The following is a 22,022-nucleotide window of genomic DNA, read 5'->3' on the forward strand; positions in this document are numbered from 1 at the left end:
ATAATTTCACGAAACGATGCCGAATGTAAACCAAGCATTAATGGTCTGTTCCAGAACTGTAAGAATCTACTAATTTTTACTACTTTGTTATCGTAGTAAAAAATAGTAGATTCTTGCAGGTTCTGGAACAGAGTACTGTGGGTAAAAAGCAAAAGAACAGACCATGGAAGAACTACCAGGTAGTGGTATCACACCAGCTGATCGAATATGAAAAGTCAAATCCCTTTATAAAAAAATATTTTTGTTGTAATTTCCCCAACAACATAAAGAAAGTTTTGACATAACATATTCGAAATTTTACGATGCCACTACTTGGTAGTTCTGCCATGGAACAGACCAAGCAATTTAAAATGAAATTGATGTGGTTGGTAACCTTATAATTTGAAAATCAAATAATCGCCGTGTCTTTCGAGTAACGAGTAATCAAAACAAAAAACAATCAGTTTGGATCTATAGATCTCTGGAGTTTTTATCATTCATATTGAGTATTTCTTGGTACTCAACATTTTTTTATTCTTAACAAAGAGAGAACATAATGATTAATTTCGGTAAAAAACAACGCATATAAAAAGAACAATTGCACAATCAATTGTAAATAACGCGTAAAAAATAACAAAAAATAATTATTCGTTCGTTATCAATCAAATTTTTTCTTGCATTATCTGTTTATCTGTAGCCTGTCAACCACTTCGACGTACATACATGTATTCTTTTGTTTTGCAGATAACAAATAGAAAAATAACTTCAATAACTTCGCAGTCTGTGATTACAAAACTACAGATGATCAAAACATCGTAAATTTTATTAAGAAAACAATAACAGTTCAACTTTAGGTAAACGACGATCTGGACATGTTGGAGGAACCGAAATTGGAACTAGACAACATGAATTATGGCGGAAGTCGAGCATTCAACTGGTTGGCGGATCTTAGTGGTCTATCTGTCGATTTGGTAAGTTGTCTATGTATTTTTTTGTCATTTAACAAATTGCGGTAATTTAAAGAACCCATTTCGCTTCAACACGTAAAAATGATTATTCTGCAGTTAACACGGTGGTGACTTCATTGGTATACGACGATTCAGTGATCATGGACTTTGGCAATTTCCATTCAGTTTCCAAGCCATCTATGCCCTGTCATTGAATTTAAAATTCTCCCATGGTTACATCTTAATATTACCATATAGTGGTCCCACGATTTTTGATTTGTATGCAAAGTTAATAGATACACGCATACATATAGGTTGTCGCAATATTTAATTGGAAACAAACAAATGATTTTATTGTCTTCTATTTTTGGTACATTGTAGTTGTTGTCTTTGTTTTTTACACATACATTGAGTATAAGCCGAAATTGGACACTCCTCCAAAAATATGGGTGACTGAAATTGACATTTATTTACCCTTAAGATGAGTTCAAGAATTAAGCTCGGATCGCGACCAAATTTTTTCCACAGGTAGGTCTCGTTACCCTGATCACAAATACTTCGAGATATGGCCTCCGAAGTTCCAAAAATTCCTTTGTTAAAAGTCAGCTACTTAGATTTACCCTGTCCATAACAGAAGGTCTTAAATACCCGTCCGAAGGACGGCTATATAGAAAAAAATTATAATTTTATCCGAGCTCAATGCTTAAACTCAACTTGCTTTATTTATTTAGTAATGTTATGCCAACTGACATTTGCGAAGAAAACAAGAAAAATAAAAAACGATTAAAACTTGTGGATTTGTTGAACTATACTGATTTCACAACAACAAATTTACTTTTCAAATTTTTGACAAGTTAACATAAAGACAAAGTAAACATGTGTGGGCAACACATTGGCATGGTGTAAACCATGGCACAATTACCCAGGTAGTGGTATCACACCAGCTTTCCGAATATGAAAAGTCAAATCCCTTTATAAAAAAATTATTTTTGTTGTAATTTCCCCAACAACATAAAGAAAGTTTTGACATAACATATTCAAAAATTTACGATGTCACTACCTGGGTAATTGTGCCATGGTGTAAACGCAGCTCTTCTTCTCGAGAAACATGCCTCAAACCTCTAGTTATTTTACATTTGAAATCAGAATATGACATATACATATTACCAATATATTGATTAAATTTATTGACAATAAACCCCAGATATCAATGTTTCTAAATTTTCGATGTTGGCTTCCTAGCGATCCTTTTTACGTTATGAAAGAAATTATCAATTATTCCCAAAGATTTCCCCGCTACTTAAAAATATTGTGTTCTTGTTTTGTTTAAGTGTCTAATTTTTATTTTGTGTAAGTGTATCATTTATGAATTTGAATTACGTCATTCAGATGAGTTGTTGGTAAATAAAAATGTTCAGGCTAAAATAATAATATCAATAAAATGGCACCACTACATTGACCTGTTTTTGAATTTGGACTTGTGCAAAAACTGTGTAATGTCGTTGCCAAGTTTACGCGTTTGTATATGGTTTGAGAATTGTTGATCGACTATCGGTGGCATGGACACGTGACTAGTAACTTTTGCTTTCTACATCAAGCGGAATGTTTGCTATGATATAGATATGATAAAGAGCAAAGATCACTCTTTTACAAAAATAACTGCAGACATACAGACATATGTACATGGATATGGTGTTTGCAAATGATTAGTATATCAGAGCGATGTTTGCATCTAGACAATTTTATTTACTCAGTTCGTCATTATAAGGAACCTCATGGAATTGTATAAGAAGCATTCCTTGGAATGTGGACTGCCTGACATGCCAGTTCATGGCGAAGTTAAATGATATCTATAAAATTATTTATTTATAAAGTGCAACTTTGACTGCTTCCCGACAAATATCTTTATATGTCTTCCTTGTCAATTAACCTTTGGCATGCCTTTTCTATTGAGATAATAAACCGCCTTGTTTGTTTACAGATGAATAATTAATTCACTTGTGCTTATTATGCTCAAATGAATGACAATTTCCTTTACATTACTTATGTCTGGTTCAGAGAAAAATGATAAGATTCATGCGTAAAATCGCCATGGAATTGGCCTATAGCAGTAACATGTACAAGATATACGCGGTTGGTTGATTCAATTCAATTTATTATGCATGTAGAATAAAACTTATTTTATGACGTCCAACATTTTGGTGCAATTATGGAAAATATATTTAATATGTACAGTGTTGTAATGAATCTGAATGTTGTATTTTCTAGATTTTAGCGTTTACGCTAGAAATAAAATAACCAATTTGTAGAAAATGAGATGACATCATAAACTCAAACAAGAACTGGTTTACAAATTTCGCAATGTTTTGGTCGATGATGCAGAATTCCTGAAAGACCGGTTAAACTGATGAATGGATAGGATGTGATCTCTAATTATAGATACTTACACGGGGTTAGAGTTTACCATAACTACTTTTATTTTACTACTATTAGTAACGAATTGGCTTAATTGTAGTGCAACGTTTTTACTACACAATTTTAGATAATGTCTTTTCATAGGTGCAAGTTGAAGTTAGAAATATATTAAACAATATGTATAAAAACCTGATGAAAGCACACACTCACAAGAACTTGTTTACAAATGACGGAATGTTTAGGTCGAAGGTGCAGTATTGTCTAAAAGACCGGCTGAAATTAATAATTGCTAGTCCGAACAAACCGGCAAATAAATTATTCATTTTATTCAACGTTTATGTGATGTTTTAAAATGAAAGCTAAAATATACGCTATTCATTATTATGTAGCGTCTTATTTAAAGAATGCATACCTACATACTCTTCGATTCACCGATTTAAAACCACAAAATTCTATTATTTGCAGGATGGTCTATTATTTACAGGAAGGTTATTAATTTATTATTATTGGTCTTTTCTTTCTTTTGACGATAAATATACTACTTTTGGTCCCTGGTTGTGTTGTTGTTGTTGTAACAGTGTTTATTATTATGTTCGTATGATCGTTCTTCTGTTCAATCTAGCTCTGGGCCTATCTCCAGTTATGGACCTGGATGGCATATGTTTATCTGTGTTTATAATAATTTCAATAATTAATTACAAAAAATCGTATTTATTTTCAAAAATCATCATTCACAAAAATTAGCACCTCTTAATTTAAATTGAAAGGTATTAAAACATTCAAGCTTGTTAAAGCCCGAAACTTGATCTGCAGTACATTAAAATTGATCTAATAAAGAGGTTATCGTTTTGTTTGCTTGTCATTTTTAAAATCTCATCGTTAAAGATCGATTAATTTATTTAGGTTTTTAATGTTCATTTTGCAGCAGTGCTTAAATTGCTGTTCGCTTTACATTCCCTCTAAGTCACAAACAGACATAAGACATGATGAGAAGGCATGAACTGAGTTTTAATAACCTTAAAAATATTGAGGCGCTGTTACAAAATACCAGCAAGCAGGAGTAAAACATTTGGAAAACGCAACGATATTTGCTTTGACGATTATTGAACTTTTTGTCTATTGTTTTTTTTCTGTTTTGATTATTTTTTCCAAAAAATTAGCATTAGGCAATAAAACTCTCGATTAATTGTGTGCTAATTCCAATTCTAATTATTTTATGTTCTTTTGTTTGGTATGTTCGTTCAAGTGCTTAAACAATTTCCTATTCATTATTTTTAAATCAATGACCAAAACATTTGGCTTTGTTTCAAATAAAAATTTTTCATGAATTGTTTATTTCTCTGTGCAATATCGGTCATTACCCACGATCACACCATAATTTGGGATGGGTTGTAAACATGAGGGTGCTATTTTTATAAATATGTATATAACGAATTACTTATCTGTAGCACTGCAATTAAGTTGTAATTACTAATACGTTGTATTAGTAAAGTATAATAACTAAAGGAAAGACCAGAGCTGAGCGCCTCTTTCCAGGCTACACAAAATCCGAAGCATTTTCATTTAAAACCCTTTCAGTGTAATGTTGGCACAGTTGCTGAGTATTTCACGCACCGTTGGGCTCGGCTCGGAGGTTTCATATGGGATCGGGCTGCACTTATTGGTATGAGTAAATCTCACCTTGTTTTTAAATCATGTTGATGATTTACGGCACATACTAATGTAATAACGATGACCTTGACAATGTTATATTCAGCGATGTGTAGAATTATTGAATTTGTGTCTCTCACGTGATGGTGTGTTGCCGTTCTTAGCAGCTTTCCGTTTTGTCGTGATTTCTTCATTCATTGCCAAAATAAAAATTAACAGATGAATTGTGTGTGGGTTAAGAAAGCAAACCTATTTACAGTATATGTGTAACATGCAACTGGTGCATGCTTCAGCAGCAGATTAACGAAATGTATTTTCTATTGACATTTTCTTCTGTGAAGATAACTCGTGGAACAAAAAAAATTAAATTAAATTAAAACAAAAATTGGCTAGCGATTATCATATACCAGACTATGTGGTAAAATGTCAACTGTAATTGCTTTTTAAATAACGTACAGTCTAGCAGATAGTCGGTTTCATCAGTAAACAAAGAGATAAATAGTTTATATAAGCAAAGTTTATTTTACCACATTTTAGAACTGAGTAATGAACGAACAAATATGTTATATTTGTCCAGACCCTATTCATCACACATGCGAGTCGGAACTATGTGGCTGCTTGTGATTATTTATGAATGTTTTTAATTGATTGAATTTATTGGGCTCTCATGATCTAAGGAGTTGGTATTGAAAAAGTGATATCTAACGAGGTCCCACCCATCCAACCAATATACAACGATCGGTTTGCTGATGGTTATTCAAGACAGGCATATCAGATGTGATTGACTTGACAAAGTCCGACTTAGATAACATCTATACGAACATTATTGCATACTTTCTTTCTTTCTAGAATCCTTTCTCAATACATATACAATCGAAGGCTTCTTTACTTTATGAATTGCAGTGTCTTCCAATAGGGAAGATTTATAGATTGACAGTGGCTTAGAACGCTAAGACGTCGGAAACATTGTCTATTTGTTGGAGAGGACCCAGGTTTTAACCTTTGCTATGCGTCATCCTTACGTTGTTAAAATGCAAGAAATTTGTTTCATTTGCACCGCTTCAGAAACTGCGGTGACAGTACAAGTCTACGTTGCACGACTTCCAATTTATTTTTCTGGGAAGTAAAATGTTCTGCTTATCTGCAACCTAAAGCAGATAGGGTCATCGCAAATGGAAAAATGCGCAAATATCAATTCATCGTACTTATTTGTTTTATCTACAGTGATTAACAAAATCACCTGTTTCGTATTGTTATCACTTAGATGAGTAAGACTAAAGATTGTATTATTCGTAAACATGTATTTTTGCCCCATTAAGCTTTCGTTCTGAGTCACCTCAAAGTAATGAGATTTTCAGTTGGTGTTTACCAAAATTAATTAATTATATGCTGCTTTCCTTACTATATCACTCATACAAAACCACTTTAGAATTATTAAAGCTGAAAACACATCCAACGTTTGAGTAAAGTTTTGTGTTGGGCGTTTAGAAAAAACAACAACAACAGGGCGACGCCGACACCAAAGTGTCTGTTTGCCGGCATATATTTCAAATAAATTTGAATTTTTCGGCATCATGCTCAACAGTGTAAAAACGGCCAAAACGACAAAAACCTTACCCAAACGTTGGATGTGTTTTTAGCTTTAATGTTTTAATTCACTTCAATTCAAGCAAAAAAAATGACAACTTCACTCGGAGACCGTTGGTCCATTGTGTTTATCCTAGATATATTAAAGATGATGTAAAAATGTGATGATAATGGTGTGGTGAGATGAATGTAATGCAGATGGTGATTGATCTATATTTTTGCATGCAAACTGTTTGCTGGGTTAGTATGCCTCAATCATGAGTGTTCAATTAAAAGAAGGTCATAATTGCGAAAATATGCACAAATACATACGTATGTGGTATAACGCATATTCTCCTTATCAATTTTTAATTGATTCATAATATCAGCAACAGTAATTAAGATTACGGGTCGTTATCAAAGAATAGCATAAATTGTATTTGTTTGGAAATTGGAAAATTGGCACAAATATGTTCTCTCCATTGGGTCTAATGGAAACCAAGTGAATAATATATGTATTTATGTAAAATTTTTTATATATAAAAGTAGAAAAATGTTTTTTGTTAGACTCATAAACCGCTGAATGGATTTTTTTTTTTTTTTTTTTTTTGAAACTTCACAAAATATTTCGTCATCTTCTATAAATAAGATATTAATTTTTACAAATCGCGCGTGTACCGAATAATTTCATTACATGCGATTACACCACTAAAATAATGTATGCGTTCAAATTTTCATTAAGTAATTTGAATATATCGGGTATGTTCTGAGACATACTTCACCTCTCGTGTAAAGTGAGTTTTGACAGTCTTTACGCTTATTTTTCGACTATTTTATGGACGGACTACATTGTACTGCACTTTTTAAATACCCTAATGAATCTTAGCCCCAAGATGTTCCCAAAAAATAGCAGTAAATGGGGTGAATAAAATGCTTGAGGCGTGAAGTGAGAGGTGATGTGTGTCTTAGAACATACCTGTATATTTTGATTCACTTTACAGATTTGTTAAGATCGATCTATGTTTTCACATTTTGTTTGTATAGTAAGTAGTTTGACTTCATCTCAGATTTCTAGTTTAAATATTAACACAACATGTTTTTAATGTTGGGTATAATGAAGCGGAAAACACTCTTGAAGGGTAGAATTTTAATAAACATGTACATGCGATACCTTAATAAATAATAATAATGGCGTTCACACTTTTTTGGATTAAAGGATGAAAACAATAAAAAAACTTGCCTTAACAAATAATTTTATTTACTATTTTCCAGGTTAACTTTTTAATATGCCAAATATCCGCAATCTTCCTGGCATCCCTCTACAGATCGGTGCTTCATCCATCTAAGGTATCGTCCAACGTCCGACACATCGTTGCACTTAGCATTGGCTTGGTGTTTGGATATTTTTGTTTTGGACGACAAGCTATACACATCGCTGGTCTTCCAGCAGCATGTTATGTTGCTATTCGTACACAGAGTCCAAAAGTTGTCCAAAGGTAAGGTGTGATGACTACTACTATTGATCGTCCCTTGCTGTAGACTCACGACTAAACATGGATTTGTTTACAGGACCGTTATGGTCGTGGCTATGACGTATTTACTGACGATACACGTGCTACGACAAATATATGATGACGGCTCCTGCACCCTGGACATAACGGGTCCTCTGATGATAATCACTCAAAAAGTTACTAGTTTGGCATTTAGTATACATGACGGTTTTGTACGACAAACCAAGGTAATAAATCTATTCATCTCATCTAATCATTCCGAATTATCTTTTACCCAGCATATTTTTGTTTACTCTGTCAATAGGATTTAACAAAGGCTCAGCAATATCATGCCGTTAATAAACTACCCTCTGCCTTGGAGTATTTTTCGTATGTATTGAACTTCCAAGGATTAATGGCTGGACCATTAGTATTCTACAAGGATTATATTGATTTCATTGAAGGCTACAATCTACGACCAGCCTTGAGTGTAAGTTGAATTTTGAGTGCAACAAAATTATTTTAAATTTACTTTATTTTTTACAGCCATCTGCCGATAAAATTAAGTCTGGAATGATTTTGGAACCCTCACCCGTTAAAACCGTAGTGAAGAAAGTCATCGGTAGTTTTATATGCGCCTTTATATTCATGAAGTTTGTTAACCTGTATCCCATAAAAAGTCTTAAAGATGACGACTTTGTTGAAAATACAACAATCGTATATAAAATTTGGTATGCCATGATGGCTACCACTATCACTCGTTTTAAGTATTATCACGCATGGTTGTTGGCCGATGCTATAGCTAATAACTCAGGATTAGGTTTTACGGGTTACGACAAAGACGGCAATGCCAATTGGGATCTCATTTCTAATATAAATGTTTTTGGTTTTGAGGTGAGAATGAATGATACAGCCCATCCCATTATCTAATTATAATGCTGTGATGATTACGTTTCAGTTTGCGACAAATATTCGTGATGCAATTAATAATTGGAATTGTGGCACAAACCGATGGTTACGCACGATTGTTTACGAACGCGTACCAAAAAAATATGGCACAATTTTAACATTCGCTTTAAGTGCAGTTTGGCATGGTTTCTATCCTGGGTATTATTTAACTTTTGCAACTGGCGCTTTAATGGTGACATCGGCACGTATGGTAAGTTCTTTTGCTAGTGAAATGTTTTAAAAAACTTTATAATTTTACAAAATTTCTAAATTAGGAAATGAGAAAATAAGTCACTTAAAATTTACATTAGATAAATGCAGAAAGTAAATTTTAAGTCGCCTATTGATATGTATTTGACTTCCCAAATCAAGAAAAAACAGACTTTAGCCAGGTTTATTCTTCGAAAAATGTATGTTTCATTTTTTGTGTTGCATAGATAATATGAAGTACATAATGTATCAGTCATTAACTCACTTAAAGCCACCCACTGGTTCTTAAAACGCCACAAAAATGGTTGAAAAAAATTACGTAGAACTCGGGTATGTTCACATATTTTTGAGGGTTTTGTTGTAGTTTGTTATAGTATTGTCTGTTATCCGTTATTCCACGCGAATAAATTTTCATTTAAGAAGCAAGCAAGCCATTTTGCGCTTATATCTGAGATATTAATTTAATTATAAATGTTATATTCGTATAAATTCAGGGAATTGTTAGGAATGTAGTAAGAGTATTTTCTCAATCAAAAACCTTCGAAGTTTTCGGCATTTTAAGAGAACGCCCGATTGCAGAAAAACTTTACGTTTTAGAGAAAAAAATTATTTGTTAAAAAGTCTCACAAATATATTTATATACAATTTTAAGTTTTCTCGAAAAAGTGGGTTATACAAAGTTACAAATTATTGCATTTCATGTCATGGCAGCGTTTACGAACTTGTTTATTCAAATACATAGTTTATAGGAATAAACGAATTCTTTAAGTTAAACTGAATAACTGTTTTAGCCGTATACTCCATGGGACAACGTTCTGGCATAATATAAGAATATAGTTTTATTCTCTTGGTATAAGTGGTCGCACTAGTAGGGCTAAACGTGTATTTCAGTTGCCTATTTTGAAACGGGAAATAAAAGGGGTTTTATATGTATTTGTTGAAAAATTACCATTTACATGTTTCATTATTTTACAGGCTCGCCGTATGTTCCGTCATCGTTTCCAAAAAACAAGAATGACTCGCATGTTCTACGACATTCTGACATGTCTAACAACTCGTATAGTTATGGGCTACACAACATTCCCGTTCGTTCTGCTTGAATTCATGGTATGTGGATATTTAATTTGTTACGACTTAACAGCAAAATTCATTCTAATAGCTATCTTCCATGCTAATTTTGTCACCTACAGGGCAGTATTCAATTGTACCTGAAGTTTTATTTGTGCCTTCACATAATTGCACTCACAACTATTTTCGTTTTGCCGAAATTCATACGTGGCGAAAGACGATCTACTCAACAAACACAAACCGCTTCCAAACTCTCTGCGACGCAAGAGACAGAGGGCACATTCGAAATGGCAGGAATCCATGAAAAATGTAAATCTAACTCGCCAAAGGAAGACCATCAACTCCTGGAAGCTACTCTTTCGACATCACTAAATGATAAGAACAAACCAGAAAAAACAAATTATTTACCTCAGAGCAACGACATTATTAAACCGCCACTATTACCTATTATTGCTCCGGCCAGAGAAGCTATTTCCGTTCCTCACGATCAATGCGAAATGGATCAGCTATCGAGTAAGATTATGGAGAAGATTGAAGCCGAGACAAAGAACATTGAAGAATTTATAGATAAGACAGTTACCGAGACGGTGTCAGGTATCGTTGAGTTCAAAAAGGATTTAATGCGCGATTCTGTGCCCAGTGGTTTGCGTAAACGTACATCTCTGGCTAGCACTATGAGTGATGTTGTTGCTGGGGCGACATGCAAGCCGCAGACAGATGAGAGTGCTGCTTTCTTGAAAAAAGAAATTGAGGTCATTAATGCCGTTGTACAACAGGCTAATGTTTTGCCAGCAGTCCTTAGCAATGGACATGCAAAATAGTAACTATAGAGCTGATCACGCGCCAAAAGGATCAAAGACCTAACGACAGTTTTGACAGCAGCTGCGAACATGTATCAATAATTAGAATCATTTAACACTATACTATGCTCATTTAAGACAAACCCCAATATACATATTTGTGAAAATGTAAAGCACTTGACACGCTCAAATGTTATCATCATCGTATCTGTCATCATCACCATCTCCATGACTTCCATACATATACTCGTATATGTTTTTTTATACACCTATGCGCAATGGCACAAGATTTAAAACAGCGCGCACAGGGTTACCCGAAAAAACTGTTCCTATTTAACAAACAAAAAATTATCATACAATGCATCACTAATTAAAATCCATTCTCCATCCATCATTTACACGCAACCTATCCATTTGCCATATACACAAATATATAGTTTATATAAAGAAAAAATGTTAATTAAAATTCAATTCAAATTTGTTGCTTTTTCTTCTTCATATTATTTAAAAATTAGCATGGAACAAGTCCAAATCTACGGAGTTGTCTAAAATATGAAATATAAATGTTGAATATTTAATGTGAATTTTAATGTATACATATATCACAAGATGCAATACCTGACTAGGGATAAACATCGACTAGATCTCTACTATTTTGTATTTTCTGTGATTTTTATTTTTATACTCGGAGATCTATTTGATTATTGTGGGTTTTTTGTGTGTTTGCTTATATTGATTTTTAGTCACCTGCCACACACTCATACATTATACATGCCATTAATCTTCTAACCATGAGAATGCTATGGTATGAAATGAAAAAATACACATATTTTACACACACACACGCACATATATTAATAGAAAAGATATTCCAACTAATACATACTGATTTTCTAAACAAATCAAGTTCTCTTTTAAATCGAAATCAATATAAAAAATGTTATTGCCAAGAAACTTAAATTTCAAATTTTGTAGTCTTCCACCAAATTATATAGAAATATCTATAAAATAATTTTACGTTACTTGCTTTTAGATCACACAAGTCTTCTAATCCATTTGTAATTGATTGTTATTTTCCAACAACCACAACAACAAAATACTTTCTCACATTATTGCATATACGAGTACATACAAAGTACGAGAAAGAAAAAACATTTGCCATTTGTTACATTAGTACCCACCAAATGATCAGTGATGGTGTGTGTAAATATGAAAGCCAAGTTCTTACAATTAGCTAGCTAAGTATGAACTTCACGAAGAAAGACTTGAATGTGCACCATTACCAGCTAATATTGAAATTATTCAAGTCTAAATATACATAAATATAAAAAAGAATAATTGTAAACTTTTGTATGATTTGATGTTCGCCCATGTCAAAGTAACAAAATAAGTAAACGTGATTACTGTACATCATTGAAATATCTTTTGAACTTACCTTAAATTATTGAGAAAACTGAAAGAGCAAAAATCCTAATACGCGACACATCAAATAAGACAAATATGTGTGTAAAGTATTAATAATAATAAAAAATTACGAATCGAAATGAAGACGATTGTTTTACTTGTTACCAATAGGGCCTTCGACATTACCCACAATCTATGCAATCTTCCATAGAGGAGGATAAAGACGCATTAACATCAAACGGGTTTTGGAAAAGTCGTCAACAGTAACGAGCCTTTCCACGTTAGTGTCGGACTCAAATTTAAAAATTAAGTCCTTTCCCATATCATTGAGCTATGAGTTAAAGCACAAATTATCGTATAGACAAAGGAATGCTCTCATCAATTTCGTTAATATTGAGTTTGTTGACAGAACAACTAATTTATTTTTTAGTGCTTTGGTTTGAGGCACACAAATTTAAATTTCCAATTGCATTGAATATATAATAAATGAAATAAAATGCAAATTTCTCTAAAACCCTGGCCGACTTCATAAATGCAGTATTTACATTGCAAAAAATGACAATATCATTAAAAACGAAGAAAATATGCGCGGCAACACTGACATTGTCATAAAAGAGACGTGTCATTTTGCTGCATTTATGAACGCACACATTGCTTTACTTTTTGTAAAATTCGTTTTTTTGAAAATAAGTTTATTATATTAAATAATTACTACAAATCCACAATTTCTAATTGTTTTTTTATGTGTTTTTCTTGTTTTCTTCGCAAATATCAGTTCGCATAACAGCACTAAAGAAATGTCAGTTATTGTGCAGTCCAAGTGGTAAAACTGCACCAATTCGGCAATTGCTGCGCAGTGTGATGTGTCGCGTGACATTTATGAAGTCGCGACGTTGTCATTTGACGCATCATACTGCATTTATGAAGTCAGCCCCTTTTTGTGTGGCCATGAATTAGGTTAGTAACCACATTATTATGCATGGCAGAATAAGAAGGTAATCTCATTTGAAAAAACCGTCCTTGAGCTGTCAAATACAACCCTGCTTCGAAATAGTATATATAAGTCCCAATTTACATTAGGCGAGTTTACTTGCGGCAATTGTCAGTTTGTAGGTGAGAGAGGGTGCTGAGAGGCAAAGGGTTACCATATGCTTCACCTCTCTCTCCTACAAAATGACAATTGCCGCAAGTAAACTCGCCTAAGTCCCAATTTACATTAGGCGAGTTTACTTGCGGCAATTGTCAGTTTGATGGAGAGGGAGTTGAGGTATATGGTAACCCTTTGCCTCTCAATACCCTCTCTCACCAACAAACTGACAATTGCCGCAAGTAAACTCGTCTAATGTAAATTGGGACTAAATGTTGTTTTTGTAATTGTATGTAAATGACAACAAGACTGTTTGTTTACTTTTTATTTATTTTTTATACATAATGAATAAATTGTGATTACGGGAATAAATTGGAAATTGGTCAAGTGATGTCGCAAAATGAACAAATTTGCGTTAAGTTATAATTTTATTGGTCAATGGAGGACGCTTATGCAGTTGCAAAACAAAATATTTTAATGAGTTTGGAATGAATTGCGAAGAAAAATGACAAAAGAAACAGATTGTGAAAATATAGAAAATTCGCTAAAATAAAATTCCGTATATTCGGAAAACAATAAGCGAATCGAAAAATAAAACATTTGTTTGCTTACGATATCTACCAATTGATGTGTGTCAGCGAACAGGCCTGTAAGTAAGTTATTGGGTTGGTTATTGAATGGGTTTATATTTGTATGTATATATTGAATATGTGCTTCGTACAGATCACCAAACCTCTGCTGAATAATGGGCTATTGGCCATGTTGTTGCTCGTGCTTCCCGTGTCTTTGTTGGTGGTACTCATCGTTCTAGCATTTTAAGGGTCACATCATTCATGTCGTCTTTAAATTCCCTTTGGTAATTTTTTATTAACATTATTGCGTTCGAAATAGCTACTGAAGGTACTGCCTTGGGATCATATCGAGATACGTGACCATGTCGGAAAATATATATTCCTAGACAAACATTATACATCGTTGGAATCAGGTTAAAAAGATCTATCTGTGGTGAAAATATAGCCTTCTACGTTTGGTGACTCTAATAGAAAGATAAGCCAATTTTCTTTTTTTTGGGGAATTTTATGCGAATAGCATTCAAGCCCTCGGTAGCTGCTAGATAAAACCTTTTTTGGTAAGTGTGATTTTGGAATAAATACTTTCTAACGTGACAACTAAAGCCAACAAATTAAAAGCCCCTCTTTTTAGGCAATTATCTTTTGGAAATTCTACTGTGCTGACCGTGGTACCATATGATTACCGCATCGTATAGCACAAGGAGGAAGGTCGTGACTTTCGTAACAACCTAGCATTGAAACTATGTGATTTGAGATCAATTTGTTAGTATTAGCATATGGTGCCCACATTTGTTGTTTCGTCATCTGTGCCGGTTCAGCATTCGCTCCATTTAACGAACTCTTACGCAACACAAATCGCCAATACCGATTTGTATGTCCCTTAATCTGAAGAAATTCAGGAGGTGCCCCGTGATCCACGCAATAATGTTTTTCGTTGTGTTCGTCGACTCAATCCCTTCCCAAAAATTTCTCCGCCGACGCGCTGCTTTGGCTGTTGACAAGCGTACCATTGTCAAGACTGTCGCCAAATAAAACAACGTTGAATTGGGCAATCCCACGGCAGCGGGTTCTTTCGTACCGGGTTGACCCGTTACTGCTAGCGGCTGGCAAACCAACATCAAACCTAAGCTTCTACGTAGGTTTTTATGCTGCTACAACACCGTTGAATGGGGTACTACCAAAGTTCCTCAACATAATGCTATAGAAGGCATTCGAAGCTAGAAATAAGAACCGCCACTGCCCCCAACAAGATGTAAACTTTTGAAAACTTATGATTTTTCTATTGTATTTTGAAAAGCTACAAAATGTATATATTTTATAGTATAAAAGAATATAAAAAACAACTTATCTATCTATTTACAGCGTATATTTCCTAGTAAAACCACATCTATGTATGTTTATTTTAGGTAGGCTATTGTCCATCTTGGAACTGGATCTAATTTGGGAAGTCATTTCGATAGTTATCGAGCCAAGTAGTCATGTGAGTTTTTCGCAGTATGATTTTTTGAGATTTGAGTCATTATGTCAGGAAGCAAGGACTTCACCATGTTGGAGAGTAATATTAATCAATATCAGTTACTTTTTCAATTATTGGGACCACCAGCCATTTACGTTGGTCACTGTAGGATTCCAATACTCGTATGTCTGGAGCATGGACTTGACCACATATCACTGTAAACGGGACCACAAGGAATACGTTTGGTATACATTTTAAAACTATCCTAAAATGATATAGTCCACACCTGATCTAGTCCCGAAAGAAATGTTACGAGCAACAATATTTGGAACAAATTAGTTGTTCCTTTCAAGAGTTACCGAGCGCACAATTTTAGCGAAAATGTTTGAGGAAGATGTGGATTTATTGCCCATTCTCGAAATTGATCAATGTTTGGACATATTCGGCTGATCCGTTCAAGAGTTTTCCTCCAGCCAGACGCAGGTACAGGTATAAATTGACTCCTAATTGTCTGAAAATGTTTAATTTAAAAATTTAAAATTAAATTTGTTTAGAATTTGAAATGTAAATAAACCTGACATGTGTATATTTTAACGTATACTTACAAAGTTTGTCAAAATCATTTTGTCAATGAAGGGACGGCAAAGCGAATACAACTCTGTGAGCGTGAGGTTACCTTGTATCATGATTATTATGGAAGGTATATGAAATTATTATCATTATGGTTGACTTCCGTATTGTCAGTTGCTTCGTATTCGTACATGAAACTAGGGGTTCTTAAATCGAGTTCCATACTAGAGTAATTTTATGAAATTGCAGTAGTGGGGAAATCGATTTAAGAACCCCTAGTTTCATGTACCAATACAAAGCAACTGACAATACGGAAGTCGGCCTATCATACACATCATCAGTTCGACGGAACCCAAGGAGAGATATATGTATCAACAGCAGTACCTCCCTTATCTGAAGTAAAATTCGCTATCTCGAAGTTAAAAAAAATAAATCAACGGGCCCAGACAATATACCCGCGGAATCATTTAAAAATATTCCGCTACACTACACACATATGTATATCTGGGGGGTTACTCTGTATCGCGAAGCGAAAGCAAATGCGATGCGAAAGTTAAATGCGTTAAGAGTACAATTTGGTACTCTGTATCACAAACGCAAACGCTTTCGCAAAATAAACTGAAAATATGGCAACGCTGGCTGCAGAAAGTAAACAATAACGAAGAATGAGAAAAGGAAATGTCAAAAAATTGTAAATAAAAACATTTTAAAAACATTTTTGTTCGGTACGTGCGTTTTTAAAACTTGCTATTCGTTTATAACAAAAAAAAAATAAGCATGGATTCGGTGGCGGAACGGAGAAAAATATTTTTCGTCTCAATAAAGATGCGGTTATGTACATTTAGACAACTAATGTATTGCAAATTGTTCGTTTGTAGCAACAAATTATGTAAAAGCTATACGATTTCTTGTGCAAATCTCTTGCTATTGGTCCTCAAAACAATATTCCATTTAACTATACAAAGTATTTTTGCGATTTATAAAAAATACAGTGACAAATAAGCATTGACTACTACTTTGGGTGACAAATAAAGAATTTGGAACAAGTGTCGTTTAGAAGCACCTCTCGGATGGGTCTGACATTTTTACCATAGCTAGCCCTTGGTACCCTGATTATAACGATATTTAATTTTCCAGAGCTTAGTCTATACTTCCCGAGATATTGGTCTTAACATTTTTACTTGTATCACCATTATTACTAAAACCTATGAAATATGAGACTCGACGAAGAGTACTTTCCAATGCCGCAAATAATTAATAATTGTAATTTAATTTTTTTAATAATAATTTATTAAATTATTATACGTCAACATTTTAGCAACATTTCCCTAAAAGAATAAACAATTCTGTTATAAATACAAGCATTTAATTATGCTAACTTACATGATTCGTTTCCTTTGCGTTTGATATTTTGTTAACGCAAGATATTTGCGCTTATCGCACGAGTTTGACATACGCTTTCATATTACAGAGTGCGGTGATACCAGATTTGCGAAAATTACATGCGAAAGGAGATGCGAAAACGCATTAGAGAGTACCAATTACTGGATTCGGTACAATTTTTCTTACGCATCGCGATACAGAGTAACCCCCCTGGCCTCTCTTTAGAGAAGTCTGGGAATAAGAATATATACCGCCTGACTGGATAGAGGGTTTAATAGTAACCATAACAAAAAGAGCAGACCTTAGCGAATGCAGGAACTGGATGGGCATAACCTTGTTAAACACTATCCAACAAATTCTGGCATTTATTATACTTGAACGCATTTCACCAGCAATAGAGCCAAGTATAAGAAAAGACGGTTTTCCGAAAAACAGGCCACATAAGCACGCTAAGAATAATTGTGGAGCAATCCATAGAATGGAACAGTCCGCTTTACTTAGTCTTCGTCGATTTCGAGAGAGCTTTCGACACGATTAAAAGAGTTGCCATCTGGGAGAGTCTTACAAACGTTGGCATACCCGCCAAAGTAGTGGAAACCATCCGTATGCTATATCAAAACGCGTCAAGCAAAGTGTCATTCAAAATCGACAAATTAACATTAAAAAGACGAAAGTTATGAGAATATGCACACCGAACAACTCCCCCGTCCTTCTTAAGGCGCAGCTATCGCCGAAGTAAACGATTTTACTTACCTTGGACCCATTATAGACAAAAAGGGGGATCTGATGCAGATGTATACAGTAGAATCAATAAGGCTCGCCACGCCTTTTCATCACTTGTAAAAGTATGGAAATCCTCGCAAATATCCAGAAAACAAAAAATTTATATTTTTAATACCAGCGTGAAGTCAGTACTTTTATATGGCTGTGGAACGTGGAAAGTGACCGAATCAATCACACACAAAATACAAGCATTCATAAATAACAATTGGATACTATTCAACCTATCTGAAAAGGCAACGCCCACTAAATGTTTTCGGAATCCTAAAAGAACGAACTGGGAAAAGTTCTAAAGGGTTCTGAAAGACAAACTTCCAAATATTCCACATGCAGATGAAACCACAGCAGATATAGAAAAGACTGTATCCATTCTAGAGAAATCCTTAGATACAGCTTTTAAAGTCTCATGCCCATTGACACGCTCAAAGAAACATTATCCACCATGGTGGACGTCCGAGCTATCAAGGCTAAGAAAACAATCACGAAAAGCATTCAACGTCAGCTACCAAAACGGATCCTGGCAGCCATATAAGGATAAGCTTCAGGAATACAAAAAAGCAATAGCCAAGGCAAAAAAGCAATCCTGGATTGCATTCTGTGGATCTCTAGATAGCACCAAAGATACAGCCAGACTAAGCAGAGTTATGGCAAAGGGTCACTCAAATCCCACCTACATAAAGAGAAATAACGGTAACTGGTCAGAAAACTCGGCCGAATCTCTTGAAATCCTTCTTACGACGCACTTTCCCGGTTGCACGGATAGAACCATCGAAGAGCAAATCAATACAGCTATAAATAAAGACAACATTGAAGACGAAAAGATAATAAGTCCGAGTAAAGTCACATGGGCTATTAACAGCTTCTCTCCCTACAAATCTCCGCGGCCGGATGGAATTATACCAAAAATGCTTCAAAGCGCGGAGGGCATAATTAACCCTTGGTTATTACACATCTACAGTAGATGTCTATCCCTTCAAAGCGCGGAGGGCATAATTAACCCTTGGTTATTACACATCTACAGTAGATGTCTATCCCTAAACTACGTCGCTACGAGTTGGAGACAGGTGAAGGTTGTTTTCATACCTAAAGCTGGAAAACGAAGTCACGAAAATGCTAAAGACTTTAAAGGCCTGCGTACATAAGCTGCCTTCTTGAAGGTACTGCAAGAAACATATACAGTTTGATAACAAATGTATTGCAAAGGACAAAATTGTAACTATTTTCATATTAATTGCTCGTTTATGGCATCAAATTATGTAAAAACTATACGGGTTTTTGTGCAAATCTTTTACTATTGGCCCCCAAAACAATATTTCATTAAAACGATTTATAAAAATACGGGCAAAAATAAGCATTAACTACTATTTGAGGGTGACAAAAATGTATTGCAACGGGACAATCAGTACTATAACCCGGCGTTTGCAAATTTCAGTATTGGCAAGACAATAGCAAAAATACAAACCTTTTTCACAAATACTTTTTTAAATTTTTAAATATGTATAGAAAAAATATTTATGTATTAGTGAAAATGGTTTGTAACTTTGCTATTGTCTTGCCAATACTGTCTGTGTGTAAACGCCTAGTAAAACTAATCATTTTTGCAAATTTTTGTAGTTATTATGCATTTTTGTGACTTTTGTGGTTAACAGAACAGTTACACTAGTTTTTTTCCCGGGTTAACCCACTTCGTGAGGATTTATTTGACGTTTGCGCTATGGAATTGACACTTGAAACCCAAACCCACTGGGTTAATCCAGTTAAGTGTAACCGGGGTATAATAATGGACTAATACTACGTTTATATATAACCGGATTTAACAAACCCACTGGGTTTTAAATGTCAATTCCATTACATATACGTCAAACAAATCCTCATAAAGAAGGTTAACCCTGCAAAAGGCTATAATATAAGCATGACCTAATATGCTGTTTATATTAAAGCTTTTTGCAGGGTTAACCTTCTTTATGAGGATTTGTTGAAATATATGTCCCGGTCCACACTAGCGTGCATTTCATTAAAAAATTTCATGAAATTAAGTGTTCTTAAATCTAATTCCCCACTACAGCAATTTTATAATTTTACTCTACTATGGAGGTCGATCTAGAGACGCATAATTTCATGCAATTTTTTCAATGAAATCACTCTAGTGTGGACCGGGACTAAGCAATGCAATTGACATTTAAAACCCAGTCGGTTAGTTAAATCCGGTTATATATAAACGGGGTATAACAGTATTAAATGTGATAAAATTCAGTGATAATAAAAACCGTCATGGAGGGTCTTTAGACAGTTAAAAAACTCTTGAGACCATATTAACAATAAACAATGACGAATCGGCCACAGACAAGTATGCAAAGAATGAATATTTGACTCAATATGTATTGTCGGATAATGGACCAACGCAAAACAGTCCGATTTTGGCTTTGAAAAAATCAACATACCTCTGAAAAATATGGGGGAAAAATATACACTCAGTGTATTATTTTGAAACGACCTACAACAGAGCTCTATTTCCTCCCTCAGTAGTATTGGAATGACTTTATTTTTACTAAATGGATATATATTAACATCTGTTATCATAATAAATCCCAAAAAGTGCGACAAATCCAATAAAAGCCCATCAAATATGGAAATATTAAACACCTTCTGGCAAAGCTGGAATACCGAATTTTTGGGTACTATATTCTTTACCAAGGAAAAAAGTATGCAAAATCGGGTTCACGGACATAATAGCTGTGTCTGGTTACCCTAAAATTTGTAACAATTTGTACCAATTGTTGCTGGAAGTCGTCTGTTAACACAAAAAACCAGCAAAAGAGAGCGATTCGAGAGAGACATTTTGACAGTTCTTTCACTGAGAGCTTGCAAATTCTTGCTGGACAAATTTCTTCTAGCAAGCACTTGCAAGCTCTTCTTCCTGAAGACAATCAATCAGCCGTTTTTAGTTTTTTGTTGATTTATGTTTGTGAACATTAAAAACAATTTTATTGTGGAAATAACATAGTCTAATTGTATTGTTTTATGGAGAACAAATTTGTAAAGTGGAAAAATACTTTTTTGTTTCATTTTCTTTTTTATTTTTAATAAAATACAACGTGTTTGCTTCCTTTGTTGGCGGACAAATTGTTCTGTTTTGGCAAGTCAGCTGATTGCTTGCTGGTTTTTGCTGGGAAGGTGTCTGTTTACTTTTTACAATTTTCTAGCAAAAGAGAATAAAAACCCCTTACTCTCTGAGAAAGTTCTTGCTGGACAATTCTTGCTGGGAAAGTAACCAGACAGACTTAATAATGATTGGGAAGACATCCCCACTGAAATCATTAGGAAAGTCAGTATAAGGGATCCAGAAAGCTCAAACAAGTTCAACAACCACCATGCCAAAGGCCAGATTAATCTTATTTGTGTAAATTGCTGATGTAAAATAACAACACTAAACTAATAAATACCTCGGTCCAAAATCTTGATATCTACCGTTATACAAATTTTGGGTCCATTTTAAGAAAAAAACTCGAAAAAGAACCTCCAACGAAGGATCAAGATTTCGAAAAATTGGGGAACCAATACCCTTAGAGTGTAACATGTCGAGCCCTAATTTTGGGTAAACTAAGCTCATTAAAGCTCCAAAGTGGATAGACAACTCATTAAGACACACAACTTTGGTAATTCTCCATGAAACCGTCGATTTGGTAATTTTTGCAAT

At 34.3% G+C, this 22,022-nt stretch overlaps 1 protein-coding gene and 1 long non-coding RNA gene across 8 annotated transcripts; both read left to right on the forward strand.

Annotated features, from left to right (window-relative positions):
• The first annotated feature begins 393 nt into the window (after nucleotides 1–393).
• Nucleotides 394–12,617, forward strand: oys (lysophospholipid acyltransferase 6). 3 transcript variants are annotated; one of them, XM_073955449.1, is made up of 9 exons: nucleotides 394–548; nucleotides 724–950; nucleotides 7,830–8,053; nucleotides 8,127–8,295; nucleotides 8,373–8,537; nucleotides 8,594–8,941; nucleotides 9,006–9,206; nucleotides 10,181–10,312; nucleotides 10,396–12,617. In XM_073955449.1, exons 2-9 carry the CDS (start codon nucleotides 852–854, stop codon nucleotides 11,092–11,094), a joined length of 2,037 nt encoding a protein of 678 aa, XP_073811550.1. In that variant the 5' UTR covers nucleotides 394–548; nucleotides 724–851; the 3' UTR covers nucleotides 11,095–12,617. The 3 variants fall into 3 exon arrangements, with proteins under 3 accessions (XP_073811550.1, XP_073811551.1, XP_073811552.1); XM_073955450.1 differs by having other exon boundaries at nucleotides 446–591; XM_073955451.1 differs by having other exon boundaries at nucleotides 457–629.
• Nucleotides 12,618–13,755: 1,138 nt separating this feature from the next.
• LOC141386602 (uncharacterized) lies at nucleotides 13,756–16,190 on the forward strand. Of its 5 annotated transcripts, none has more exons than XR_012408417.1 (3): nucleotides 13,756–14,217; nucleotides 14,288–14,693; nucleotides 14,755–16,190. It is a non-coding gene; the product is annotated as an uncharacterized lncRNA (long non-coding RNA). The 5 variants fall into 5 exon arrangements; XR_012408416.1 differs by having other exon boundaries at nucleotides 14,768–16,190; XR_012408418.1 differs by having other exon boundaries at nucleotides 13,756–14,213; nucleotides 14,740–16,190.
• Nucleotides 16,191–22,022: the final 5,832 nt, after the last annotated feature.

Source organism: Musca autumnalis, unplaced genomic scaffold (assembly GCF_047663935.1).
Source record: "Musca autumnalis isolate F117 unplaced genomic scaffold, ASM4766393v1 scaffold_5, whole genome shotgun sequence".
Classification (NCBI taxonomy): Eukaryota; Metazoa; Arthropoda; class Insecta; order Diptera; family Muscidae; genus Musca; species Musca autumnalis.